The 27476-nt window shown below is 44.6% G+C and overlaps 2 protein-coding genes and 1 pseudogene across 4 annotated transcripts in view; 1 reads left to right on the top strand and 2 right to left on the bottom strand.

Annotated features, from left to right (window-relative positions):
• PTPN9 (protein tyrosine phosphatase non-receptor type 9) overlaps positions 1-27476 on the bottom strand; it is a 162250-nt gene that overhangs the window by 115524 nt on the left and 19250 nt on the right. The window lies entirely within an intron of this gene.
• Positions 18906-19863, top strand: LOC308530612 (small ribosomal subunit protein uS2-like; the record flags this gene model as incomplete). Its single annotated transcript, XM_081107321.1, has 1 exon — positions 18906-19863. The coding sequence occupies one exon, from the start codon at positions 18906-18908 to the stop codon at positions 19791-19793; it is 888 nt and encodes a 295-aa protein (XP_080963447.1). The 3' UTR covers positions 19794-19863.
• Positions 23558-23908, bottom strand: LOC308530951 (small ribosomal subunit protein uS14-like; annotated as a pseudogene). Its single transcript has one exon. The product of its transcript is annotated as a small ribosomal subunit protein uS14-like (transcript).

Genomic DNA, 27476 nt, shown 5'->3' with positions numbered 1-27476 from the left:
GAGAGGATGTGGAGAAAAAGGAACACTTGTGCACTACTGGTGGGAATGCAGACTGGTGCAGCCACTATGGAAGACAGTATGGAGTTTCCTCAAAAAACTGAAAATGGAACTCCCATTTGACCCTGTGATCCCACTCCTAGGAATATATCCCAAGAAACCAGAAACACCAATCAGAAAGGATATATGCACCCCTATGTTCATAGTAGCACAATTCACCATAGCTAAGATCTGGAAACAGCCTAAGTGCCCATCAGTAGATGAATGGATTAGAAAACTGTGGTACATCTACACGATGGAATACTATGCTGCTCTAAAAAGGAAGGAACTCTTACCATTTGCAACGTCATGGATGGAACTGGAGAGCATTATGCTAAGTGAAATAAGCCAGTCAATGAAGGAGAAATACCACATGATCTCACTCATTCATGGATAATAGAGACCATTATAAACTTTTGAACAATAATAGATACAGAGGCAGAGCTGCCTCAAACAGATTGTCAAACTGCAGCGGGAAGGCCGGGGAGGGTTGGGGGGCAGGAGGTAGGGGGGTAAGAGATCAACTAAAGGACTTGTATGCATGCATATAAGCATAACCAGTGGACATAAGACATTGGGGGATAGGGGAGGCTAAGGGACTGTCTAGGGCGGGGGGATAAAATGGACACATATGTAATACCCTTTGTAATATTTTAAGCAATAAAAAAAAAAAAAAAACGAGAGAACCATGGTAATTAGCTATAACTTTGCTACCCTTCCCATTGGCTAATCAGGGAGATATGCAAATTAACTGCCAACCAAGATGGCGGCTGGCAGCCAGGCAACTGACGCGAACAGGAGGCTTGCTTGCTCCAGTGACGGAGGAAGCCAACGTTCCCCGCCTGCCACTGGTGGGCTCTGAGCTGCTCTCTAAGAAACATTGTTACAAATATAGAAGCTAAACAAAACCCCAGAAACCTGCTTTCAGTCAGCCGGGATCTTAGAGCTGGAGTCGCAACAAAGTTTCAAATACAGAAGGTAAACAAAGTCCAGAAACCTGCTTTCAGCAGCCGAGGTCTGAGCTAAAGCTGGCTCTCAGCTCCAGTGACAGCCATAGAAAGTAAATAAATCCCAGAATAAAAAAAAAAGGAAAAAAGGAGAGGCTGGGAGCTTCAGTCACTCGCCAGCCTGAAAACGGCCCTCAGCCCCTCACCCAGACTGGACAGGCACCCCAGTAGAAACCCCCACCCTGAAGGGGGTGTGACCAGCTGCAAACAGCCATCATCCCCTCATCCAGGCTGGCCAGGCACCTCAGTGGGGACCCCCACCCTGAAGGGGGTGTGACCAGCTGCAAACAGCCATCATCCCCTCACCCAGGCTGGCCAGGCACCCAAGCGGGACCCCCACCCTGATCCAGGAAACCCTTTAGGGCAAACCAGCCGGCCCCCACCCGTGCACCAGGCCTCTATCCTATATAGTAAAATGGTAATATGCCTTCCAGCACCGGGATCAGCGGAGCCATGAGGCCTCCCAGCACCGGGATCAGTGGAGTGGAGAGGCCTCCCAGCCTAGGATCAGTGGAGCCACAAGGTCTCCCGAACCCAGGATCAGTGGAGCCGCGAGGCCTCCCGGCCTGGGATCAGCGGAGCCACAAGGTCTCCCGAACCCAGGATCAGCGGAGCCGTGAGGCCTCCCAGCACCAGGATCAGCGGAGCAGCAAGGCCTCACTGCCCCTGTGTCAAGCAGAGCCGCGAGGCCTCCCAGCACCGGGATCAGTGGAGCCACGAGGCCTCCTGGCCCCTGGATCAGCGTGACAGGGGGCAGCGCCCAAACCCCCTGATTGCCCTGTGGCTCTGTGTGTGACGGGGGGGGGGGGGTGGGGGGGGGAGCCGCCACAATCTCCCTATCCGTTCTGCTCTGTTCATGAAAGGGGAAGGCGCCCCAAACCCCTGATCAGCCCTGCTCTGTGTGTGACAGGGTGCAGTGCCCCAACCCCCCCATGGGCCCTGCTCTGTGTGTGACGGGGTGGAGCCGCAACCTCCCCATCGGCCCTGCCCTGAGTGTGACAGGGGGAGTGCCCCAACCCCCTGATTGGCCCTGCTCTGTGGGTGACAGGGGGCGGTGCCCCAACCTCCCCATTGACCCTGCCTTGAGTGTGACAGGGGGCAGCGCCCCAACCCCCCAATTGGCCCTACCCTGAGCGTGACTGAGGGTTGCATCGCAAACTCCTGATCCACCCTGCTCTGTGCATGACAGGGAGCGGCGCCCCAACTCCCCAATCGGCCCTGCTCTGAGCCCGACCAGGAGCTGCGGGGCAGGCACCTAGGGGTTGGGCCTGCCCTCTGCCACCTGGGAGTGGGCCTAAGCCAGCAGGTCGTTATCTCCCGAGGGGTCCCAGACTGTGAGAGGGCACAAGTGGGGCTGAGGGACACACACACCCCGCCCCCCGCCAGTGCACTAATTTTTGTGCACCAGGCCTCTAGTAAATATATAATGTTCTAAGTATATGTCCCCCCAACCACTTCCACCAGAAAAAAAAAAAAAAAATCTTGGGAAAGGGAGGGGAGAAAAAGACAACTTTCAAGTATATATTGTTCTCATTCAGAGAATCATTTCCTATCTGGCAACTTTCCTTGCCTAGCAGCATCAGTATTCCCCTTCAAGACAACAGAACAGTAGAGCTCTTTCAGGTATCCAGTTATGTTGTCAGTCAAGCATTCACAAGTATCTGTTTGAGGGCCTACTTGGTGTTAAGCATATGGTAGCTACTGAGGAGACACAATTTAGAGAGATACTCTATTCTGAACAGTTGACAGTCATTTAAAAATGGAGATATGTATTAATAGGTCATTATCATATAACTAGAGGCCTGGTGCATGAAATTTGTGCACTGGTGAGGGGTGTTCCTCAGCCCAGCTGCACCCTCTCCAATCTGGGACACCTAGAGGGATGGTTTAGGCCGGATCCCATAGGGCCGGCAGTCGAACATTCCTCTCACAATCCAGGACTGCTGGCTCCCAACCGCTTGCCTGCCTGCCTGATTGCCCCTAACCACTTCTGCCTGCCAGCCTGATCACCCCCTAACCACTCCCCTGCCAGCCTGATTGATGACTAATTGCTCCCCAGCCAGCCCGATCTCCCCCAACTGCCCTCCCCTGCAGGCCTGATTGCCCCCAACTGTCCTCCCCTGCAGGCCCGGTCACCCCCAACTGCCCTCCCCTGCTGGCCTGGTGGCCCCCAACTGCCCTCCCTCCCCTGTAGACCCAGTCTCCCCCAACTGCCCTCCCCTGCCAGCCTGGTCGCCCCCAACTGCCCTCCCCTGACAGCCCAGTTGCCCCCAACTGCCCTCCTCTGCTGGCCTGGTCACCTCTAACTGCTCTCCCCTGATGGTCTGATCGCCCACAACTGCCCTCCCCTGCCGCCACCTTGTGCCCACATGGGGGTGGCCATCTTGTGCGAGGGCATGATGGTCAATTTGCATATTACCTCTTTATTATATAGAATTTTTAAATAGGTTTTTATTGATTTTAGAGAGGAAGGGAAAGGGAGAGAGAAATAGAAAAACTGATGTGAGAGAGAATCATTGATTGGTTGCCTCCTGCACACCCCACACTGGGGATCGAGCCTACAACCCAGGCATGTGCCCTGACCATGAATTGAACTGGTGATCCTTTGGTGCATGGGACAACCCTCAACCAACTGAGCCACACCAACCGGGGCAATTATCATAATTTGATAAGTTCTAGGGCAGATCTATGAACAGAGTGCTATGAGACTTGACCTTTCTCCAGAAGAATTTTTTAAATATCCTTTTAGAGCCCAGCCAGCATAGCTCAGTAGTTGAGTACCAACCTATGAACTAGGAGGTCACAGTTCAATTCCCCATCAAGTGAGGATTAACAATAAAATAAATAAAATAAAAAACAAGAGCTTCAACAGACTATTTCAGAGGGAAGGGGGTCAGGGGTGGGAAGAGATTAACCAATGAACTTATATGCACAGACAATAGTGCAGGGAAGGCCTGAGGAGGGGATGGGAACAGGGTGGAAGGGTTCAGTGGTGGGAGGAGAGAGGTGACATCTAATACTTTCAAAAATAAAGATAGCCAAAACCGGTTTGGCTCAGTGGCTAGAGCGTCGGCCTGCGGACTGAAAGGTCCCAGGTTCGATTCCGGTCAAGGGCATGTACCTGGGTTGCGGGCACATCCCCAGTGGGAGATGTGCAGGAGGCAGCTGATCGATGTTTCTCTCTCATCGATGTTTCTGGCTCTCTATCCCTCTCCCTTCTTCTCTGTAAAAAATCAATGAAATATATTTAAAAAAATAAAAATAAAAAAAAAAATAAAGATAAATTTTTTCCCAAGAAACCAGAAAAACCAATCAGAAAGGATATATGCACCCATATGTTCATAGCAGCATAATTCACCATAACTAAGATCTGTAAACAGCCTAAGTGCCCATCAGTAGATGAATGGATTAGAAAACTGTGGTACATCTACACGATGGAATACTATGCTGCTCTAAAAAGGAAGGAACTCTTACCATTTGCAATGGCATAGATGGAACTGGAGAGCATTATGCTAAGTGAAATAAGCCAGTCAATGAAGGAAAAATACCACATGATCTCACTCATTCATGGATAATAGAGACCATTATAAACTTTTGAACAATAATAGATACAGAGGCAGAGCTGCCTCAAACAGATTGTCAAACTGCAGCGGGAAGGCCGGGGAGGGCTGGGGGGCAGGAGGTAGGGGGGTAAGAGATCAACCGAAGGACTTGTATGCATGCATATAAGCATAACCAATGGACATAAGACACTGGGGGGTAGGGGAGGCCAGGGGATTGTCAAGGACAGGGGATTAAAAAAAAAGAAAAAAGAAAAAGGACACATATGTAATACCCTTTGTAATACTTTAAACAATAAAAAACAAAAAGATAAATTTTTTTTAAAAACAAGATATGTCGCCCTGACCAGTGTGGTTCAGTGGACAGAGCGTCGGCCCTCAGACTGAAGGGTCCCAGGTTTGATTCTGGTCAAGGGCATGTACCTTGGTTGTGAACTCGACCCCCAATGGGGGGCAGCTCATCAATGTTTCTCTCTCATCAGTGTTTCTGACTCTCTATCCCTCTCCCTTCCTCTCTGTAAAATAGCAATGAAAATATCTTTAAAAAAACACACACCAAAAAAAACACAAGATGTGTCAAATATCCCCTACAAAAAAATAATACCAACAGGCTGAGATGATTTTTATGCCATATTCTATTAAACTTTCATCATATAGTTAGACAGGCATGAGCAGAGCAAGGACGATGGGCTAGATACAGGTCACCAGGGTGGAAAGCCCCAGTTGTCTAGCAAAGGACAGTTGTAGGGTGGGACCTCACCCCCAGGGTGACCTTTCTTCCCCTAACACGGTGGCCGGCAAACTGCGGCTCTTTGGCCCCTTGAGTGTGGCTCTTCCACAAAATACCGACTTCTGTGCATGGGCCACGAAGTTTCAATCGCACTGTACATGCACGCCTGCACGTGATATTTTGTGGAAGAGCCACACTCAAGGGGCCAAAGAGCCGCATGTGGCTCACAAGCCACAGTTTACCAACCACTGCCCTAGCAGATCACTGGTCCTGTTCCCGTAGCAGAGAAATGATCATGGGGGGAGGGGAGGTTGGTTTTGTTGTTTTTGTCATGCGATTTGAACCCCTGATCTTTCATATCGCTGGTCATGTGGTTTAGACCCCCTGACCTTTTCTTCCCTAAAGATAAGATCTAGCTGAGCCTCAGTTGTATTTCAGGCCCAGAAAAGCAGCAAAAGCAGTTCAGTGACGCATGGTTGCCTCAGGACCAGCTGCATTGACTAATGACCTCTGCCCTGGCACCAACCAATAGTGGAAACCATGACCATAAAAGAGCATGCCTGGAAAGCTGATGGATATTCTATGGAGACCCGTCCCTGAGACCTCCCTTAAGATTTCCACCTGCAAGAGAGAGATAAATATGCTCAAGATAAAGGATCCAGAGAGTGCTCTGCCCCTGGGAGCATACCCAAGCCATTCCCTTCTCCCTGTTTTCCTCTAAGGGACACCAAAAGACTTACCACCAGGGGAGCAATGGGAGTGGCAGCTTGTCCCAGGCTAATCCCCTGAACCTGTCTCTAAGTGATACCATTATAATAACCTGGTCATTATTTAACAGGAAAGGAGTAAAGGGAAGACTAGATAATATACACATGCCATTTATACAGCTTTGCTAATTTAACACTCTCCAAGAATGTTCCCTGCTGATCAATGGGGGACGGGACTGGACAAAGGCAGTTTGGACACATGCCCAATAAGGTCTGAGTTACATTTGGAAAATCAGAGAGATAGAAGAGGTATAAGTGAGTGAGAAGGTGCTTATTTGCTGGTCATATCTGTGAATAAATTAATGGCCAGAATAGGCGTGGCTACTGCAAGGGTGAGAAACCTGAATTTTTTTATTTTTAAATATATTTTACTAGTGGCCCGGTGCACAAAAATTTGTGCACTTGCGGGGAAGGGGGGGTCCCTTAGCCTGGCCTGTGCCCTCTCACAGTCTGGTACCCCTCGGGAGATAACGACCTGCTGGCTTAGGCCCGCTCCCGGGTGGCACAGGGCAGGCCCAATCCCTAGGTGCAGCCCCTGGTTGGGCTCAGAGCAGGGCCGATTGGGGAGCTGGGGCGCCACCCCTGTCATGCACAGAGCAGGGCGGATCGGGAGGTTGTGATGCCACCCTCAGTCACGCTGAGGGTAGGGCTGATTGGGGGGTTGGGGCACCGCCCCCTGTCACACTCAAGGCAGAGTCAATGGGGAGGTTGCGGCGCCACCCCCTGTCACACAAAGAGCCGCAGGGCGATCAGGGGGTTTGGGCGCTGCCCCGTCACGCTGATCCTGGTGCCGGGAGGCCTCTCGGCTCTGCTGATCCCGGTGCTGGGAGGCATATTACCCTTTTACTATATAGGATAGAGGCCTGGTGCACGTGTGGGGGCCGGCTGGTTAGCCCTGAAGGGTGTCCTGGATCAGGGTGGGGGTCCCCACTGGGGTGCCTGGCCAGCCTGGATGAGGGGATGATGACTGTTTGCAGCTGGTCACACACCCTTCAGGTGGGGGTCCCCACTGGGGTGCCTGGCCAGTCTGGGTGAGGGGCTGAGGGCTGTTTTCAGGCTGGTGGGTGACGGAAGCTCTCCACCGCTCCTTTTTTTCTTTTTTTTTTTTTATTCTGGGCCAGCTTTAGCTCTGAGGCTCCAGCTCTTAGGCCTCCGCTCCTGAAAGCAGGTATCTGGTTTGTTTCGGTTCTATAATCAAAACAATGTATAACTCCAGCTCTGAGATCCCGGCTCGCTGAAAGCAGGTTTCTGGGGTTTTGTTTAGCTTCTATATTTGTTACAATGTTTCTTAAACTGCAAGCTCATAGGCTGGCAAGGCAGGCGGGGAACGTTGGTTTCCTCTGTCACTGAAGCAAGTAAGCCTCATGTTGGTTTCAAGTTGCCTGGCTGCCGGCTGCCATCTTGGCTGACAGTTAATTTGCATATCGCTCTGATTAGCCAATGGGAAGGGTAGCGGTCGTACGCCAATTACCATGTTTCTCTTTTATTAGATAGGATTGATTTTTAGAGAGAGAAGAAAGGAGAGGGACAGAGAGATAGAAACATCGATGAGAGAGGAACATCATCAATCGGCTGCCTCCTGCACGCCCCCGAGTAGGGATCATGTGGCAATCCAGGCATGTGCCCTGATGGGGAATTGAACCAGCAACTCTTGGTTCCTGGGTGGAGGCCCAACCACTGAGCCACACCTGCTGGGCCTGAATTTCTTGTTTGTTAATCTTCATCTGAGGATATTTTTTTACCATTGATTTTTATTTTATTTATTTATCTATTTATTTAAAATATGTTTTATTGATTTTTTTTTTTACAGAGAGGAATGGAGAGGGATAGAGAGTTAGAAACATTGATGAGAGAGAAACATCAATTAGCTGCCTCCTGTACACCCCCCACCAGGGATGTGCCTGCAACCAAGGTACATGCCCTTGACGGGAATCGAATCTGGGACTCTTCAGTCCGCAGGCCGACGCTCTATCCACCGAGCCAAACCAGTCAGGGTTTGTTTTTTAATAAAATTTTGCCTGGCTGGCATGGCTCACTGGTTGAGCCTTGACCTATGAACCAGGAGGTCACGGTTCGATTCCCAGTCATGACACATGCCAGGGTTGCAGGCTCAATCTCCAGTGTGGGGGACACAGGAGGCAGCCAATCAATGATTCTCTCTCTCATTATTGATGTTTCTATCTCTCTATCCCTCTCCCTTCCTCTTTGAAATAATAAAAATGTTCATAAGTCGATGCTCAACCACTGAGCCACGTTGGCCTGACATTTTACATTGATTTTTAGAGAGCGTAGAAAGGAGGCAGAGAGACAGAGAGAGAGAAACCTCAATGTGAGAAACACATCCATTGGTTGCCTCCCACATGCACCGAGGCCAGGGATCAAACCTGCAACCGGGGTACATGCCCTTGACCAGAACTGAACCTGAGACCCTTCAGTCCTTGTGCTGATGCTCTAACCACTGAGCAACTGGCAAGAGTCAGAAACCTGAATATGTAAACTCCTAAACAAAGGAGCATGCTCTCTTGGCTCTTGGCTTGCTAGCTTGCTGTTTGTGCCTGACTTCACTTGCAGGGGGTGCATTTGCCCATGTAGCCCACAGTCATGTGGACTCCACACAGTGAACTAATGGACTTTAATAAACCTGATGCTGGACTGGACCCTGGGTGAACATGAAACAGAAGCTCTGGACACTGGCTTTGCTTTTGGCTTTGCTGTACCTCTTTCAGGACTGGCTTAAGGAGGGCACAACTTTACAACCCAAGAAATGTAACTACACACCATTCTCCCATGTGAGTCTTAGAAAATTCTTTCTCTGAAACTATCGCCAGACCCACCCCACACCCACTAGAGTCAGGGAAATCGGACCCCCTGATTTCTCTGGTAACACAAAGCCCCCTTTTCTCTGACTTCTCAGTGAGCTAAAACAGCCTAGCCTAAGCTCTTGTTACTTCTTCTATGCACCTTCCTTATTTCACTGTCCTAAGTATATTTTTGCTGCAGCCAAAATATTCTTACTTACTTTGCTACACTTTGTCTCTTGATTGAAATCTTTCCTTCAAGAAGCCAAGAACCAAGGTCTCCTCATCTCACCGGTAACACTTCTACAAATTACTTCTTCTACCTCTGTGATTTTCCAAATAAATGTTCCCTTATAGTTGGAGTCTTGGCTCTGAATTCTTTCCTAGTCAGAACTCAAATGCTGAGTTTGCTGAACCCAAGTCCTGTCTGACCCCATTGGTCTAACACCTGGTGCTGTTCCCACCACTCAGAACACAACCTTCTCAACAGGAACTGAAAACACATTGAATAAAATTCAACATCTGTCTTCCTTAAAAAATTAGAAACTAGGCCCTAACCGGTTTGGCTCAGTGGATAGAGCGTCGGCCTGCGGACTGAAAGGTCCCAGGTTCGATTCCGGTCAAGGGCATGTACCTTGGTTGCGGGCACATCCCCAGTAGGAGATGTGCAGGAGGCAGTTGATCGACGTTTCTCTCTCATTGATGTTTCTAACTCTCTATCCCTCTCCCTTCCTCTCTGTAAAAAAATCAATAAAACATATTTTTTTAAAAAAATTAGAAACTAGGAATAGAAGGAACTGCCTTATGATAAGGATTATCTAATAGAAACATAAGCAAGCAACCCTCTTACTAAATGGTGAAACACTAAGGTTTCTTTTTGTTTTAATAAGAAAAAATTTATTTAGAAAGTCACAGAGGTATAAGTGAGTAGTAGAAGAAATGGGCTCAGAAAACAAGTTATAGAGGCAGAAGAAGGGGCCCTTGGAGCTTTAGGAGAGTGAAGAGTAAAGATAACATACTTGGGAAGGTGTGAGGGAGGGAAAAGGTGCCAGCATGCTCCAATGGCAAAATATTAGAAATAGCCTAAATAACCAAAAACATATAGGGAAATTTAAAAAGCTATGAAAGTGCATATAATGGACCACTGTGAAGCCATCAAAGTATATCACAATTTTCTGTTAAAAAAAAGCAACAATAAAAAACTGTAAGGCATCCCAAACATAACAATCTATAAAGCAGTGAACCTTTTATTTTTAATTTATTGATTTTAGAGAGTGAGAGAAAAGGGGCCTTGAGAGAGAGACAGACAGAGAAAGAGACAGACATCCATTTGTCCTACTTATTTATGCATTCACTGGTTAATTCTTGCATATGCCCTGACCAGGGAGTGAATCCACAACTTTGGTACATCAGGATGATGCCCTAACCAACTGAGCTACCCAGCCAGGGCAAATCTTTTATTCTTTTGCTTGCATGTTTTCCATTACTTTTCTTCTAGAAAAAAATATGAAATGAAAAAATATATATGAATTTCAAATTAAATCCAAAATAGTTCTATTTGCTTTATTAAATCACTATCAATATTACTGAAATTATAGTATAATTATTACTGCCACTAAAAACTTCCTAAAAATGAGGGGAAATAAGTCTTCCAATGGGCAGCCCCCTAAATTTCTAACCCCAGACAAAAAAGTTGGAAAGGAATACCAAATCTGGGCAGCTGTTTTTAACTGTAAATGATTCTCATTTTTAAAAATTACATATTTTTAAAAATTTTTTTTATTGATTTCAGAAAGGAAGGGAGAAGGAGAGATAGACCGAAACATCAATGATGAGAGAGAATCATCAATCAGCTGATTCCTGCACGCCCCAACTGGGGACCAAGCCCACAACCTGGGCATATGCCCTTGACCGCAATCGAACCCAGGACCCACTTCAGTTCGCAGGCCAATGCTCTATCCACTGAGCAAACCAGCTAGGGAAAATTGGTTCTCATTTTAAAGGAAATAGCTGACTTAATCAATTATTTTTACTAAAGAAAGAACTTTTTTTTTTCCCATAAAGACCACAGATCCACAGATTAACTAACCAAATAAAAAACTGTCGCCCTAGCCAGTTTTGCTCAGTGATTAGAGCATGGGCCCAAGGACTGAAGGGTCTCGGGTTCAATTCCCGGTCAAGGGCACATACCTTGGTTGCAGGTTCCCCAACCCCAGTAGGGGTGCATGCAGGAGGCAACCATTGATGTCTCTCTCTCTCTCTCTCTTTCCTCCCTCCCTTCCACTCTCTCTAGAAATCAATGGAAAAAATATCCTCAGGGGAGGATTCAAAACAAAACAAAACTGAACATTTCAGTGATTTATCATTTGCATTCCTAGTCTACCTCTAGCTGGGGCCAGTTCCTCGATCATTCTTAGAGCAGCTGAAAATAAACACAGGAAGACAGTGGTCGTTAAGTTCAGGATTGCTTCACTTCGTTTTTTATAAATAATTTACAGTATACCTAAGTCTAATTGATTCCTATTCACATTTCTTCATTGTCTCCAATTATCTGCTCTATTTCCATGGACCAAACTTTTTTAAAAATTAGTTTTACTTTCTTTTTTTTGTTTGTTTTGTTTTTGTTAATCCTCACCTGAGGATATTTCCTCAATTGTTTTTTAGAGTGGAAAGGAGAAAAGAAGGGGGAAAGAGAGAGAGAAACATTGATATGAGAGAGACACATCAATTTAGTTGCCTCCCTCGCATCCCAACCCGGCTGGGGAATGAACCTGCAATCCAGGTACGTGCCCTTGACCAGGAATCGAATCCAAGACCCCTTAGTGCATGAGGTGATGCTGTAATCACTGAACTTCATCGGCCAGGGCTACTTTTTTTTTTTTTTTTAAATATATTTTATTGATTTTTTACAGAGAGGAAGGGAGAGAGATAGAGAGTTAGAAACATCGATGGGAGAGAAACATAGACCAGCCGCCTCCTGCACATCTCCCACAGGGGATGTGCCCGCAGCCCAGGTACATGCCCTTGACCGGAATCGAACCTGGGACCCCTCAGTCCGCAGGCCGACGCTCTATCCACTGAGCCAAACCGGTTTCGGCAGCCAGGGCTACTTTTATTTGGTTTTGATTTCTAAAGCTTTCCTTCAAAAAGTCAAATAAACTATAGGGTATTTTAATATCTCTAAAATTTTTCCTGATTCCCTGTGCAGGGCTTAGCTATAAGAAACTTTATGTTCCACACTTCCTAATAAATAAAACATGACATACAATTCCTAAGTCCATATATTCATATTCATAAGACAACTCTGCCATTCCCTCATGTCAATGTTAAGAAATGTTCAAACCTAAAGAGAATTGTTGTGAGTTTATTTGAACCAAACTGTCAACAAATACTGGGAAGCAGAATCTCAACGAATTGAGATAATGTTCCAGAGAATGGCTGTTTTGCACCTTATTTTATACATGTTAATCAAAAAAGCAGATGCAAGTGGGTTACATGAAATCCATTGGTGAGATATTAGGGAAGTGGGAGAAAGCAAAGTGGGGAAACCTCCAGGATTGGATGAAAAGTAAAATGATAGGTACATCATTTATATAAGTGGGTACAGGACAGTTAACAGTCAACAATTAACTCAATACAATGAGGAAATTTGTGGTCTCCACAGAACAGTGCCTATGTTTTGAGGGGTCCAGGAAAAGGAAAATTACGTTGATATTCCAAGGTACGTTATTGTAGATGCAAAAAGACAATAAACAGGCTCAGTCAAGGCAAAAATTGCCCTTTGTCAGGGAAGATGCTGGCCTAGGACATGACTGCCTGCCATAAACTGCTTTTAGTTAAAAAGTTTTAATTTCAGACTATCCTTTGTGGTTATTTAAGGTGTCTGAGTTTGCAAGGCCTCCATGCAGGCCTTCTCTGAGCTTGTCAGGTTAGCATGTGGCCTCTTCATCCACACTTATTAAGTCTTCATTACCAATACACTAAATAACAAGTCCCTTCAGCGAGGACACAGTAAATGTAATTTGCTTATGAAAGATAAATCATTATTAGGATTACTACCCCTTCCTGTCACATGAGGTTACAGAGAGAAGACTACCATTTATGAACCCAGAAGTCCTGACTAGATACTAAATCTACCAGAGCCTTGATTTTGAACTTGCCAGCCTCCAGACTCTGAGAAATAAATTTTTGTTGTTTATAAGCCACCTAGTATTTCATTATAGCAGGACTAAGACATCTTCCCTCACCATTCATTCTAAAGTAGCTACCTAGGCCTGGCCCGTGTTGCTCAGTTGATTTAGCGTCTTCCAGTGAACACAAATGTTGCTGATTCAATTCCAATCAACACAAGTGTCAGATCCCATTCCCAGTTCCAGGCTGGAGACAGCCAATCAGTGTTTCTTTCTGACAACAATGTTTCTCTCTCCCTCTCCCTCTTTTCTCTCTAAAATCCATTAAACAATATTTTTAAAAATTAGCCCTGGCCAGTGTGCTCAGTGGTTAGAGTGTCGGCCTACACTCCACAGGATCTCAGGTTCAATTCCCGGTCACAGGCACATACTGGGTTGCAGGTTCCTTCCACAACCAGTCGGGGCACATGGAAGGCAACCAATCGATGTATCACTGCCACATCCATGTTTCTCTCTCTTCTCTCTCTCTCTTTCTCTCACCCTCCCTCCACCCCTCCCTTCTACTCTCTCTAAGAATCAATGGAAAATATTTCCTCACTCCTCTGGCGAGGATTTAAAAAAAATTTTTGCTAAGGCAAAAATAAAGGCCAGATAACCATGAAGAAAGGCCTAACACCATCCTCCTGATGAGACCAAATGGGAATGGTTCTGAAATTCCAGACTCTTCCATCCATTACATCTATGTGGACAAAAGGGACCACATGCTAACCTGACTAGCTCAGGGGAAGGCCCGAGTGACAGCCTTGAAAACTCTGAGACCTAAAGTAACCACAAAGGATGGTCTGAAATTAAACCATTTTTAAGTAAAAAAGTTTATGGTGGGTAGAAATTTTCCTAGACCAGTATCTTCCCTGACAAAGGTCAATATTTATGGTAACTGAGCCTGTCTATTATCTTTTTGCATCTACAATAACACATCATTGGAATATCAAAGTAATTTTACTTTTTCTAGACCCCTCAAAGCACAGTCACTGTTCTGTAGAGACCACAAGTCTCCTCATTGTTATGTTAACTACCCTGCACCCACCTAAGTAAAAGAAGCTTGTGTCCATCATTTTACTTTTAAAAAATATGTATATTTTATTGATTTTTTTTACAGAGAGGAAGGGAGAGGGATAGAGAGCCAGAAACATCGAAGAGAGAGAAACATCAATTCAGCTGCCTCCTGCACACTGCCTCGCGGGAATGTGCCCGCAACCAAGGTACATGCCCCTGACCGGAATCAAACCTGGGACCCCTCAGTCCACAGGCCGACGCTCTACCCACTGAGCAAAATCAGTCAGGGCCATCATTTGACTTTTTTAAAAAAATTAAATGTTCATTGTTCAGATTATTACAGTTGTTCCTCTTTTTTCCCCCATAGCTCCCCTCTACCCGGTTCCCACCCCACCCTTTGCCCTTACCCCACCACCCACTGTCCTGATCCATAGGTGTACGATTTTTGTCCAGTTTCTTCCCGCACCCCCCCGAGAATACTCAGTCCTTTCCCCCCTGAGAATAGTCAGTCCACTCCCTTTCTATGCCCCTGATTCTATTATATTCATCAGTTTATTCTGTTCATCAGATTATTTATTCACTTGACTTTTAGATTCACTTGTTGATAGATGTGTATTTGTTGTTCATAATTTGTATCTTTACCTTTTTCTTCTTCTTCCTCTTCTTAAAGGATACCTTTCAGCATTTCATATAATACTGGTTTGGTGCTGATGAACTCCTTTAGCTTTTTCTTACCTCCTTAGCTCTTTATCTGACTTTCAATTCTGAATAAAGTAATCTTGGTTGTAGGTTCTTGCTATTCATCACCTTAAATATTCTTGCCACTCCCTTCTGGTCTGCATAGTTTCTTTTTTTTTTTTTTTTAAATATATTTTATTGATTTTTTTACAGAGAGGAAGGGAGAGAGAGATAGAGAGTTAGAAACATCGATGAGAGAGAAACATCGATCAGCTGCCTCCTGCACATCTCTCACTGGGGATATGCCCGCAACCCAGGTACATGCCCTTGACCGGAATCGAACCTGGGACCTTTCAGTCCGCAAGCCGACGCTCTATCCACTGAGCCAAACCGGTTTTGGCTGGTCTGCATAGTTTCTGTTGAGAAATCAGCTGACTGTCATATGGGTACTCCCTTGTAGGTAACACTGCTTTTCTCTTGCCACTTTTAAGATTCTCTCTTTGTCTTTTGCTCTTGGCATTTTAATTATGATGTGTCTTGGTGTGGTCCTCTTTGGATTCCTTTTGTTTGGGGTTCTCTGCGCTTCCTGGAGTTGTAAGTCTATTTCTTTCACCAGATAGGGGAAGTTTTCTGTCATTATTTCTTCAAATAGGTTTTCAATATCTTGCTCTCTCATATCCTTCTGGCACCCCCATAATTCGGATGTTGGTACACTTGAAGTTGCCCCAGAGGCTCCTTACACTATCTTCATATTTTTGGATTCCTTTTTCTTTTTGTTTTTCCGGTTGGGTGTTTTTTGCTTCTTTGTATTTCAAATCTTTGACTTGATTCTTGCGATCATCTAGTTTGCTGTTGGAACTCTGTATAATATTCTTTATTTCAGTCAGTGTATGCTTAATTTCTAGTTGGTCCTTTTTCATATCTTCGAGGGTCTCACTAGATTTCTTGAGGGTCTCACTACATTTATCAGCGGTTTCTAGAAAATTCTTGAAAAACCTTATAAGTGTGGTTTTGAACTCTATATCCAGTAGTTTTGCTTTCCTCCATTTCTGTCATTTGTGACCTGTTTCTTTGTCTCCACATTTTTTATGCTTACCTGTGTTGAGAGAGTGGCTTTGTGTGCTAGGTGTCCTATAGGGCCCAGTGGCTCAGCCTCCCCAATCATCTGAGGTGGACACTCTTGGTGCACCCCTTTGTGGGCTTTGTGCACAGTCTTGTTGTAGTTAAGCCTTGATTGTTGTAGGTATCACTGGGAGGAATTGACCTCCAGGCCAATTGGCTGTGAGAATCAGCTGTGTCTGCAGTGGGAGAACTTCTGTGCTGGAGATACCCTTCTGGGGCAAGACTTGCTTCAGTGGGGCTTTGGTGCTCACTGAGTCTGCCCCCTGAGTGTGTCCCTTATGGATCTGAGGAGTTGTAATCTGGATGGTCCCACTCTGACCACTGGGTACACTGGCACTTGGATCTCTAAGGAGGTGCTAATTTAGCCTCTGCCTGAGTCTACCCAGCAGGAGCTATGGAGAGGTCTGCTGATTCCTCTTCTTTGTTTGGGGTTTGGAGGTGCCCAGATGAGGCCCAGCTGTAAAGCAATGCAAGCTGCTGTGGGGCCTTGGGCCTTCTTTTGGATGTTCTGGGTTTCTCTAATCCAGCTGCAGCTTGTTAGGTAATTTTAGATTGCAAAGGGCCAGACCATTCATATGCAAAAGCCTCTGCACACAGCTTGGGTGGGGCAGGATCTCAGGGGAACAACAGGACAGACCAAGCAGCTATGGCTGCTCCTCAGTCCTGCCCTAAGAGGCCCCGCTTCTCAGTGTCCCTCTGAGAGAAAGTCACCCTCGAGTTCCGACCGATGCCAGACAGTCCAGTTTCTCCCCGTATGAGTCTGAGTCCCCAGAGACTCGCCCGTAACTGGAGTTCAGAGCAGCTGGGAGCTTGAGACTCCCTCTCGATTGAAAAAGACAACCACGTCCTCAGTTGCCAGCCCTTTCCACGTGCGCCTCCATACCTCTGCACTTTACTTCCGCACCTCCTCTGAGTCTCAGTGTGCTTTTCTCTTTCCTTCTAGTTGTAGAATTTCCACTCAGCCAGCCTTCCTGTGGTTCTGGATGATGTCCGTTTTTTCTTGTAGTTGTATTTTTGAAGTGGTTGTGCGAGGCAGCAATTTCCGGTGTTTACCTATGCCTCCATCTTGTTTTCTGTCCATCGTTTTACTTTTTACTCAAACCCAGAATTTTCCTACTTTGCTTTCTCCCACCTCCCTAAACTCTCACTAATGGATTTCATGTAACCCACCTACGTCTCCTCTTTTGGTTGTAATGCATAAAACAAGGTGCAAAATGCCATTCTCCTGGGCATCATCTCAATCCATTGTTGAGATTCTGCTTCTGGGCATTTGTCAACAGTCTGGTTCAAATAAACTCACAAAAACTCTTCACAGGTTTGAATGTTTCCTGCATTAACATCAAGCATTGTGCAAAAACCAAAATGAATAAAAAGCTGTTATTAAAGGATTAACATCACAATGGGAACTGAACAGTAGGAAATCCAAAGTAGGGCTGACCAAATGAAGCTTCCCTTATGAGTCCAACATAGCTCAACACTAAAGGGCCAGTGTTAACTGAGCTATTAAACATGAAAAGCTCCTCAGAGTTAATGACTTCCTACCTGCAGAAGTGAAGGCTAGGGTTTATCAGCACTCCACCAGCTAAATGTGAAAGCCCCAGACCAGAAATAGCCAGTCTCCAATACCTGACCAACAAAAAATGTTCTATTCCTTTTAAAATGCTATTTCTGTTTCCCCTGACTCCTGGTTTCCTTCCATATGTAAGAGAGCATTGGTCACATATAACAGTAAAGAAGGCAATTCAATCCATTCACTTGTTAGAGCAAGACTTTGCCCCTCCCAGTTCACATAGGCCAAAGAGTGTGGTCCAGCAAGAAATAATAATAGTAGCAACCATTTTCGAAGCATTTAACATGTACCAAAGAAGGAACTGTACATACATCATACTCTTCAGCCTTGGCAAGCAAAGTATTATTAACCACATAAATCAAAGCACACAGAACCCAATACACAGGTTGCCCAAAGTCACTCAACTAATAAATGGCAGACCTGCGGTTTCAAGGTTTGAACCCAAGTCTTTCCACTCCACTAAGTGATCTTGAGAAACATAAGACACGTATCATTCATCTTAACAGATGAACGGCAAGAGGGAAAATATTTACCAGATTATCTTCTGTACTTTTTTAAAAATATGTTTTTATTGATTTTAGAGAGAGAGAGGATGGGAAAGGGAAAGAGAAACATCAATGTGAGAACAAAACATCAATGCGCTGCCTCCTGTACACCGCCTACTGGGGATGGAGCCCCCAACCCAAGCATGCGTCCTAACCAGGAATCTAACCTGCGACCTTTTGGTGCACGGGACGACACTCAACCAACTGAGCAATACCGGCAGAAGTACTTCTGTACTTTTTTCAGTTTAAATAATGCGACTATATTATCTACTCAAAAAAAAAAAAGTATTGATTTCATAGTCATATATATATATATGTATAAATAATAGGGATATCTGAACATAATGCTTTAAAATTAGTACATATTGTAAACCATGCCACCAAATGATGTTTGTTGGTAGTCTTCATAACAGAGTCAGAGACCTTTACAAAGCGGTAAAGGGTAATAACTGTTTTTCGGAACCCCCAGCCCTAAAGAGCGCATGCTCCCAGGCATTGCAGGAATTGTGTCACACTTGGTTTCCTGCTGGAGGCATTAGCCAATAGCATGTTTACTAAACTCACGCTAATATCTCTCCTCTCAGACTTCAAAACCACTCTCCAGCCCTAGCTGGTTTTGCTCATGGATAGAGTGTAGGCCTGCAGACTGAAGGGTTCTGGGTTGGATTCCGGTCAAGGGCACATGCCCAGGTGGCAGACTTAATTCCCAGTAGGGGGCATGCAGGAGGCAGCTGATCAATGATTCTCTCTTATCATTGATGTTTCTATCTCTCCCCTCTCCCTTCTTCTCTGAAAGCAATAAAAATATTTTTATAAAAAATAAAAATCGCTTTCTGCACTACCCAGGGAGGGCTCCATACGGCGTTGTTCTCGGTTCCCATGTAACTTAAAGGGAAACTTTTCACAATGTCCAGAGCCCTTGATGTCCTGCAAATGAAGGAGGAGGATGTCCTCAAATTCATTGCAGCAGGAACCCACTTAGGTGGCACCAACCTTGACTTCCAAATGGAACAGTACATCTACAAAAGGAAAAGTGATGGCATCTACATCATCAATCTGAAGAGAACCTGGGAGAAGCTTCTGCTGGCAGCTCGTGCCATTGTTGCCATTGAAAACCCAGCTGACGTCAGTGTCATATCGTCCAGGAATACTGGCCAGCGAGCTGTGCTGATGTTTGCTGCTGCCACTGGAGCCACTCCTATTGCCGGCCGCTTCACTCCTGGAACCTTCACCAACCAGATGCAGGCAGCCTTCCAGGAGCCAAGACTTCTGGTGGTTACTGATCCCAGGGCTGACCACCAGCCTCTCACAGAGACGTCTTACGTTAACCTGCCCACCATTGCTCTGTGTAACACAGACTCTCTGCTGCGCTATGTGGACATCGCCATCCCTTGCAACAACAAGGGGGCTCACTCAGTGGGTCTGATGTGGTGGATGCTGGCCCGGGAAGCACTCCGCATGTGTGGCACTATCTCCCGTGAACACCCGTGGGAAGTCATGCCTGATCTTTACTTCTACAGAGATCCTGAAGAGATTGAAAAGGAAGAGCAGGCCGCTGCTGAAAAGGCTGTGACCAAGGAGGAATTTCAGGGTGAATGGACTGCTCCTGCTCCTGAGTTCACTGCTGCTCAGCCTGAGGTTACAGACTGGTCTGAAGGCGTGCAGGTGCCCTCTGTACCCATTCAGCAGTTTCCTACTGAAGACTGGAGTGCTCAGCCTGCCACTGAAGACTGGTCTGCAGCTCCCACTGCTCAGGCTACTGAATGGGTAGGAACAACCACTGAGTGGTCCTAAGCTGTTCTTCCACAAATTCCTAACAGAACGGAAATAAGGTTGATGGAAAATAAACAGTTTCTAAAAGTTGAAAAAATAAAATAAAATAAATAAAAATCACATGCCATTCAATGTGTAAATAAATAATAAATAACCACTCTCCAGACAAAGGTTATCAAAGAGAATGGAGGCACTAGCCTCAGTGATTAGAGCATCCGCCCTTGGACTGAAGGGTTGTGGGTTCAATTCTGGTCACGGGCACTTACCTCGGTTGCAGGCTCAATCCCTGGCCCCGGTTGGGGCTGGTGCAGGAGGCAACCAATGGGTGTGTCTCTCACACATCCATGTTTCTCTCTGTGTCTCTCTCTTCCTTTCCACTCTCTCTAAAAATCAATTGGGGGGAGGGGGGGTGATGAATTCCCAGAGACAAGGGAGGAAATAATTTAACAAGAAAATAAGGAAGTAAACATTTCTAAATTGTCATAGGAGAATATTCATATCAAGAGGGTGAGAGGCAGAAAAATATAACACAGAATAGAAACAGAAGAAAAAAATACACACAGAGAAATGTGGAGGATAAACAGGAAGATCCTAACCATCAGCAAGAGCAAAGTCTTTCAGGTTCGAAGGAGACAAGGGGGAGTGGAGCAGGTAGTTGATTACTCTCCATAAGAACCTGAAGGTAGCTTGCCAACTGCTACCCATTCCAGCTGGTTAAATGAGGGTCAATCACACTACCAGAAGAAACTTGGAAAGTCTTCCTAGGGAGAAAAAAATCTAAAGGACTTGAAAAACTTGGGAGTGAGGGAGGCCTTTAATAACAATATTGACCTCTTCTTCCAATTGATAGCTGCTAGAGAAGAAGGGATGTGAATGGCTGCCAATAAACTGGAGCTGACCTGCCAGATCATGCTGGAACATTCCTCTTTCCCTTACTCCCAAACTGGACTTATTCCTAAATCACCCTATAGTGAAATCATCCTGGAAGTTTTTACTGCTTTCCAGCCAGGCACTCAGTATTATAAAAGTTTAGATCTATCTGCTCCCATTAGACTATAAAATTGGGGAGATGCAGGAGCCAAGACTTCCATGCTCACAACTGTATACTCAACACCAAGCACAGTGCCTGGTTGCAAGCATTCTGATGAATGTATGAATGACAAAAGGCTCTCAGTCTGCTAAGAGTGCTATTCACAGGGAGTAGAAAGAACATGTTTGTCTGAATACTTGCCAATCTGATTGATTACAAGAGCTTAAAACTGAAAAAAGAGGAAGAGGAGAAAAATTCCTAGATAAAACTAGGAAACAATATCAGAAATGACATAAGAAAAAAAGAATGGGAGAGGTGACTATTAAGTCACAAAAGAAAATATCTGTCAGAGGAACCAAGATGGCAGCATAAGGTAAACACCTGTACGTGCTGCCTCTCACAACCACAACAAAACTACAACTAAAAGATAAAACTGCTATCCTTCAGAACCACGGGAAAGCTGGCTGAGTGGAAGTTCTACAACTAGAAGGAAAGAAAAAAGCGGATTGAGACTGGGTAGGAGGTGCAGAGGCACGGAAGAGTGCAGGTACGGAGGCACGCGAAATGGGATGGCAACTGGGTGCGTTATTTTTTTCAATTGGAGGGAAGATACAAGATCCCAACTGCTCTGAACTCCAGTGTCCAGCAAGACTCTGAGGACCCAGACTCCTACGGAGAGAAACTGGACTGTCTGGCATCAGGTCGGAAAGCAAGGGTGGCTTTCTCTCAGAGGTGCTCGCAGGGATCATTGTTACTGCTTGGGGGCACGGGATGTGGAGATGGCTGACTGGCAGCCATTGCTATTTGCTCCGCCCTGGTGATTCCCTGAGACCCCGCCCCACCCAATTTACAACCCCACCCAAACAGTGCGCAGAGGCTTTTGCATATGAATGGCCTGTCCTTTCCCAGCCTAACCTAACAAACTGCAGCTGGGTCAGGGAGTTCCAAAACTCCCAAACCCCAAAGAAAGAGGAGATTTCTAAAGATCTCGCTGTAGCTCCTGACTTTGCACCTCCTTGGAGATCCAGGAGCCAGTGTACCCAGTGGTCAGTGTGAGACCACACCAGATTACAACTCTTCATATCCATAAGTGACACACTCAAGGGGCAGACTCAGTGAGCACCAAAGCCCCACAGAAGCAAGTCCTGCCCCATAAGGGTGTCTCCAGCACAGCAGTTCTTCCATTATAGACACAGCTGGTCCTGACAGTCAATTGGCCTGGAGGTCAATTCCTCCCAGTGATAGTAAGAGCAATCAAGGCTTAACTATAACAAGACTGTGCACCCAGCCCACAAAGGGGTGAACCAAGAGTGTCCACCTCAGGTGTTTGGGGAGGCTGAGCCACGGGGCCCTATAGGACACCTAACACAGAAAGCCACTCTATCAACACAGGGAAAAGGCCAAAATGCGGAGACAAAGAAACATATCACGAATGAAAGAAATGGAGGAAAGCAAACTACTGGATATAGAGTTCAAACTACTCAAGAATCTTCTAGAGACCTTTGAGAAACTTAGTGAGACCTTCAAGGATCTTAATGAGAATGGCAAAAAAATGGAAAAGGACCAGTCAGAAATTAATCATACACTGTCTGAAATAAAGAATAATATACAGAAATTCAACAGCAGACTAGAGGATCCCAAGAATCAAATCAAAGATTTGAAATACGAAGAAGCAAAAAACACCCAACTGGAAAAACAAAAAGAAAAAAGAATCCAAAAATATGAAGATAGTGTAAGGAGCCTCTGGGACAACTTCAAACATCCCAACATCCGAATTATGGGAATGCCAGAAGGATATGAGAGAGCAAGAAATTGAAAACCTATTTGAAGAAATAATGACAGAAAACTTCCCCTACCTGGTGAAAGAAATAAGACTTACAAGTCCAGGAAGCGCAGAGAACCCCAAACAAGAGGAATCCAAAGAGGACCATACCAAGACACATCATAATTAAAATGCCAAGGGCAAAAGACAAAGAGAGAATCTTAAAAGTGGCAAGAGAAAAACAGTGTTACCTACAAGGGAGTACCCATATGACTGTCAGCTGATTTCTCAACAGAAACTATGCAGGCCAGAAGGGAGTGGAAACAAATATTCAAGGTGATGAATAGCAAGAACCTACAACCAAGATTACTCTACCCAGCAAAGCTATCGTTTAGAATTGAAGGTCAGATAAAGAGCTTCACAAACAAGAAAAAGCTAAAGGAATTCATCAGCACCAAACCAGTATTATATGAAATGCTGAAGAGTATTCTCTAAGAAGAGGAAGAAGAAGAAAATGGCAAAGGTAAAAATTATGAGCAACAAAGTGACAACAAATACATATCTATCAACAAGTGAATCTAAAAATCAAGTGAATAAATAATCTGATAAACAGAATAAACTGGTGAATATAATAGAATCAGGGGCATAGAAAGGGAGTGGAGTTACAATTCTCAGGGGGAAGGGGGTGTGGGGGGTGCGGGAAGAGATTGGACAAAAATCGTACACCTATAGATGAGGACAGTGGCGGGGTGGGGGGGTGGGGGTAAGGGAATGGGTTGGGGTGGGAACCGGTGGAGGGGAGCTATGGGGGTAAAAAAGAGAAACATCTGTAATAATCTGAACAATAAAGATTTGTTTTTTAAAAAAAGAAAGGAAAATATCTGAGAATTAAGTTGCCAATATCTTAACTCGAGACAGCTACTATAAAAGAGATATCCAAGATAAATTAATTTAAAATTTATGAATTTTATAAAATAAATAAGACACGATCCCTACCCATGAAAATCTGAGTTTAGTGGGTTTATAAGAGCAGTACAGTATGCCAATGGATGGGCAAATCTCCTTCAAATCTTCTTTTTAAGGTTTTTTTTTTTATTATTATTATTTTATGTACAGAGATAGCATTCTGTCATAAGGTAGATGTCTTGAACATGGGTCATTCATGGAAGTTCACTTAGTCCAACTTAATGAAGCCTATGTCCTTCGCTACTGACAGAAACACTGGAGGCACATGTTGAGGCCATACTTCTGGCTCAGACCATGGTGGTTTGAGCAGACGTGGCAAGAAGGAGAACCTTGGCCAAATTTCCTCGGATGGCTCCAGTAGAGTTGCTGGTGACCCATCTTGCTCACTCTGTAGCAACGAGGCAAAAGGCCAAATCTTAAAAGGGGAAGTGGAATAGCAGTGTGTCTCAAAATGACACTCCCCAGTGGAAATCTACAGACTGCACTAGATAATTTCTTAAAGAAAGAGAGTAATGATTCATGATACAGCTGTTGGAGTACCCTCAACCTGCTCCATAATGGAGAATGGATTGTTTTCTTGACTCAGATCCCAAAATTGGCATGGTGATAAAGATGTTAGAGATAGGGAACTTCAAGCACCTCCTCATTTGCTGGATATCACATTTATCTTAAAAGAGGGGAGGGGGCCCTGACCAGCGTGGCTCAGTGGGTTAGAGCATCAGCCAGCACACCAAAGGGTCTCAGGTTCAATTCCTGTTCAAGGGCAGGTACCTGGGTTGTGGCTGACAGTATAATAAAAAATATCCTCAGGTGAGGATTAATAAGAATAAAGAGGGGAGGGGGTATAAAAACCTGATAAATTCTTGTTGACAGTTTCATTTTAAAAGGATGAGGGCACTACTACACTGGACTGAATCCAGACCGAAAAACAGACTAGTTGAAAAATCGAAAGAGTCTCAAAGAAAAGTAACCATGTAATCTTCAAAAGTGTGATAGCCAACAGTTAAGTGTTGTCAGAAGGAGGCAGTTAAGAGAGCAAGTCCTAGCCCTAACTGGTTTGGCTCAGCCTGCGGACTGAAGGGTCCCAAGTTTGATTCCGGTCAAGGGCGTGTACCTTGGTTGCAGGCACATCCCCATTGCGGGGTGTTTCTCTCTCATCGATGTTTCTAACTCTCTATCCCTCTCCCTTCCTCTCTGTAAAAAATCAATAAAATATATTTTTAAAAATAAAGGGGGGTGGGGGAGGAGACAAGAAACCAGTATCAGAAGGCACATATTTGAATAATAAATGTGTTAACCAAAGATCTACCTTTAACCTAAAAAGTAGGAACTTACTGTAACTCTTTTTTAATCCCCATGCCATCTCAGTTAGGTTCTCAAGAGTCTTTTTCAAAATCAGATATGAAAAGGCTCATTCCAGTATGTATAGGCTCTCCAGCACTGAAGAGTGCAGGCTAAACAGCCTGTTCTAGAAATATCTGTCCCTACTCCAGAGGAAGAGTTTTACAAAACAATGACTATTCCAATGCCGAAAGAAGCAACAAAGCAGCTCTTGAGTGGAGGTGTGTATATGGAGAAATGTAATAGCATTTGGTTTGGAAAAAGAAAGTACCCCAGTTGTCTGAGACATCAAGGCACAGTAGGATAGGTGTGAAGTGCCTGAAATTGCACTAGGATTTTAGTATTTGAACAAATAATCAGTTTGGGGAGGTGATGTCTAATCTTGACACTGCAGCGGGCCAGCCATTCTGCTATAAAATGGTGCTTACACCCTAGCTGGTTTGGCTCAGTGGATAGTGAGTCGGCCTGTGGACTGAAGGGTCTCGGGTTCTATTCCGGCAAGAGCACATCCCTCAGTTGCAGGCTCCTGGCCCTGGTCAGGGGCATGCAGGAGGCAACCAATCGATGTATCTCTCTCACATCAGTGTTTCTCTGTCTCTCCCTCTCCCGTCCACTCTCTCTAAAAAATCAATGGGCCCTAACCGGTTTGGCTCAGTGGATAGAGCGTCAGCCTGCGGACTCAAGGGTCCCAGGTTTAATTCCGGTCAGGGGCATGTACCTTGGTTGCGGGCACATCCCCAGTGGGGGGTGTGCAGGAGGCAGCTGATCGATGTTTCTCTCTCATCGATGTTTCTAACTCTCTATCCCTCTCCCTTCCTCTCTGTAAAAAATGAATAAAATGTAAATAAATAAATAAATAAATAAATGGAAAAATATCCTCAATAAGGATTAATAACAAAAATAATTAACTTTTAATTAATTAATTTAAAAAACAAGTACTTGGCCCTAACCGGTTTGGCTCAGTGATAGAGCGTCAGCCTGCGGACTGAAGGGTTCCAGGTTCGATCCCGGTCAAGGCCATGTACCTTGGTTGTGGGCGCATCCCCAGTGGGGGATGTGCCGAAGGCAGCTGATCAATGTTTCTAACTCCCTATCCCTCTACCTTCCTCTCGGTAAAAAATCAATAAAATATATTTTTTAAAAAAAACAACAAGTACTTGAGGTCAACTTCCTGCCAGAAAACATCCAGATTCCTCAGGAAAGTCCAAGACCCTTCATATGCTCAGAAATTTTAAGAGTAGAATTCTCATAACCAAATGAGGTTTTTATGTAATTGCTAATTACAATATCATTAGTTACTGGCAATAATAAAAATAATGAGTATTCTTCAACTCTGCCTCCTCTCCTTTGCCTCTCTGGAAAGCCTTAACTTAATATTATAAATCACTTGGTCCTTGACATACGCCTACTTCCGGAGAGAGCAGCTGACATTTAGCATAGAACACTTGAGGCTGTGGGAAAAGAGTAGTTCTTGGCCACAAGAACCAAGACAAAAACCCTGCCCTTGGAAAAAAATACCAAAAATTTCTAGGCAGATAAACTTTTAGCTTTAGAAGATTATAAGAACACAAACCAGAGGACAGAATTAGAATAGGTTTTTGAAAAACCTACACTATAAAGTTACAAGATAACTATTTTCTAGCATTCTTAAGAATCCATGCTAAATTATGGTTCCTGGGTGAATATGAAGATTTCCCCCCCTTCAGATTGGTTTAAGCTAACTTGGCTCTAAAATATTTTACTATTCGAAGACAGAGAATGTCATGACAATGGCTAACTTTCTGAAGTGCTTACTATGTAAGAATCAGACTAAGTGCTCTACATGCATTAGGTTATTAATCCTTTTAACAATGCTAGAAGCTCTAAACAATATGAACTTTAAAATAGGAATTTTCTTTAGAACCTTTGAAAATAAATATTAGAATTTTCATTACAAAAACTTTAAAGAATTCATGAATTCTTTCTAATGTGAGAAAAGTACTATATGAGTTATTACAACCTTCTTTGGTCTAAAATAAAAATATGAATAAAAGCCTAAGTATGTTAGAAAACTATAATTCTATCCCATCGATCGCTATTTGGGAAATCCATGTAAAAAGAAAAAGACAGTGAAAGGCTGTAACTGCTGAATTCAAAAATCCTCAGAATCCTAGTTAAAAGTCTTTGTTTTATGGTTTATTAGAGTTCTCACAACTTATGCCCAAAAGGATGTAACCTCAGGAGCCTCACTTAACTTCTGTTAGTTACACAGACATAGAACTTAAGAATATAGGCATATAACATAAAATACATATATATTTTTTTGTTAATCCTCACTTAAGGATATTTTTCATTGATTTTTAGATAGAGCGAAACATCGATATGAGAGAGACACATTGATTGGTTGCCTATCACATGCGCCCCAACCAGAGCCTGGGATCAAGCCTGCAACCAAGTTACATGCCCTTGACTGGAATTGAACCCAGGACCCTTCAATCACCCTTCCACTGAGCCAAACTGGATAGGGCACCATAAAATATTTTTAACTACCCACAGTGGTCAAGTTAATTATAATTTAGTAAATTCAAAAATTTCAGATCCAGTTACAAATGTGAGTATATGCTTT

Source organism: Myotis nattereri (assembly GCF_964212035.1).
Source record: "Myotis nattereri genome assembly, chromosome: 1".
Taxonomy (NCBI): Eukaryota; Metazoa; Chordata; class Mammalia; order Chiroptera; family Vespertilionidae; genus Myotis; species Myotis nattereri.
Note: the sequence above shows the minus strand (reverse complement) of the source record. Positions and strands in the feature narration are given on the sequence as shown.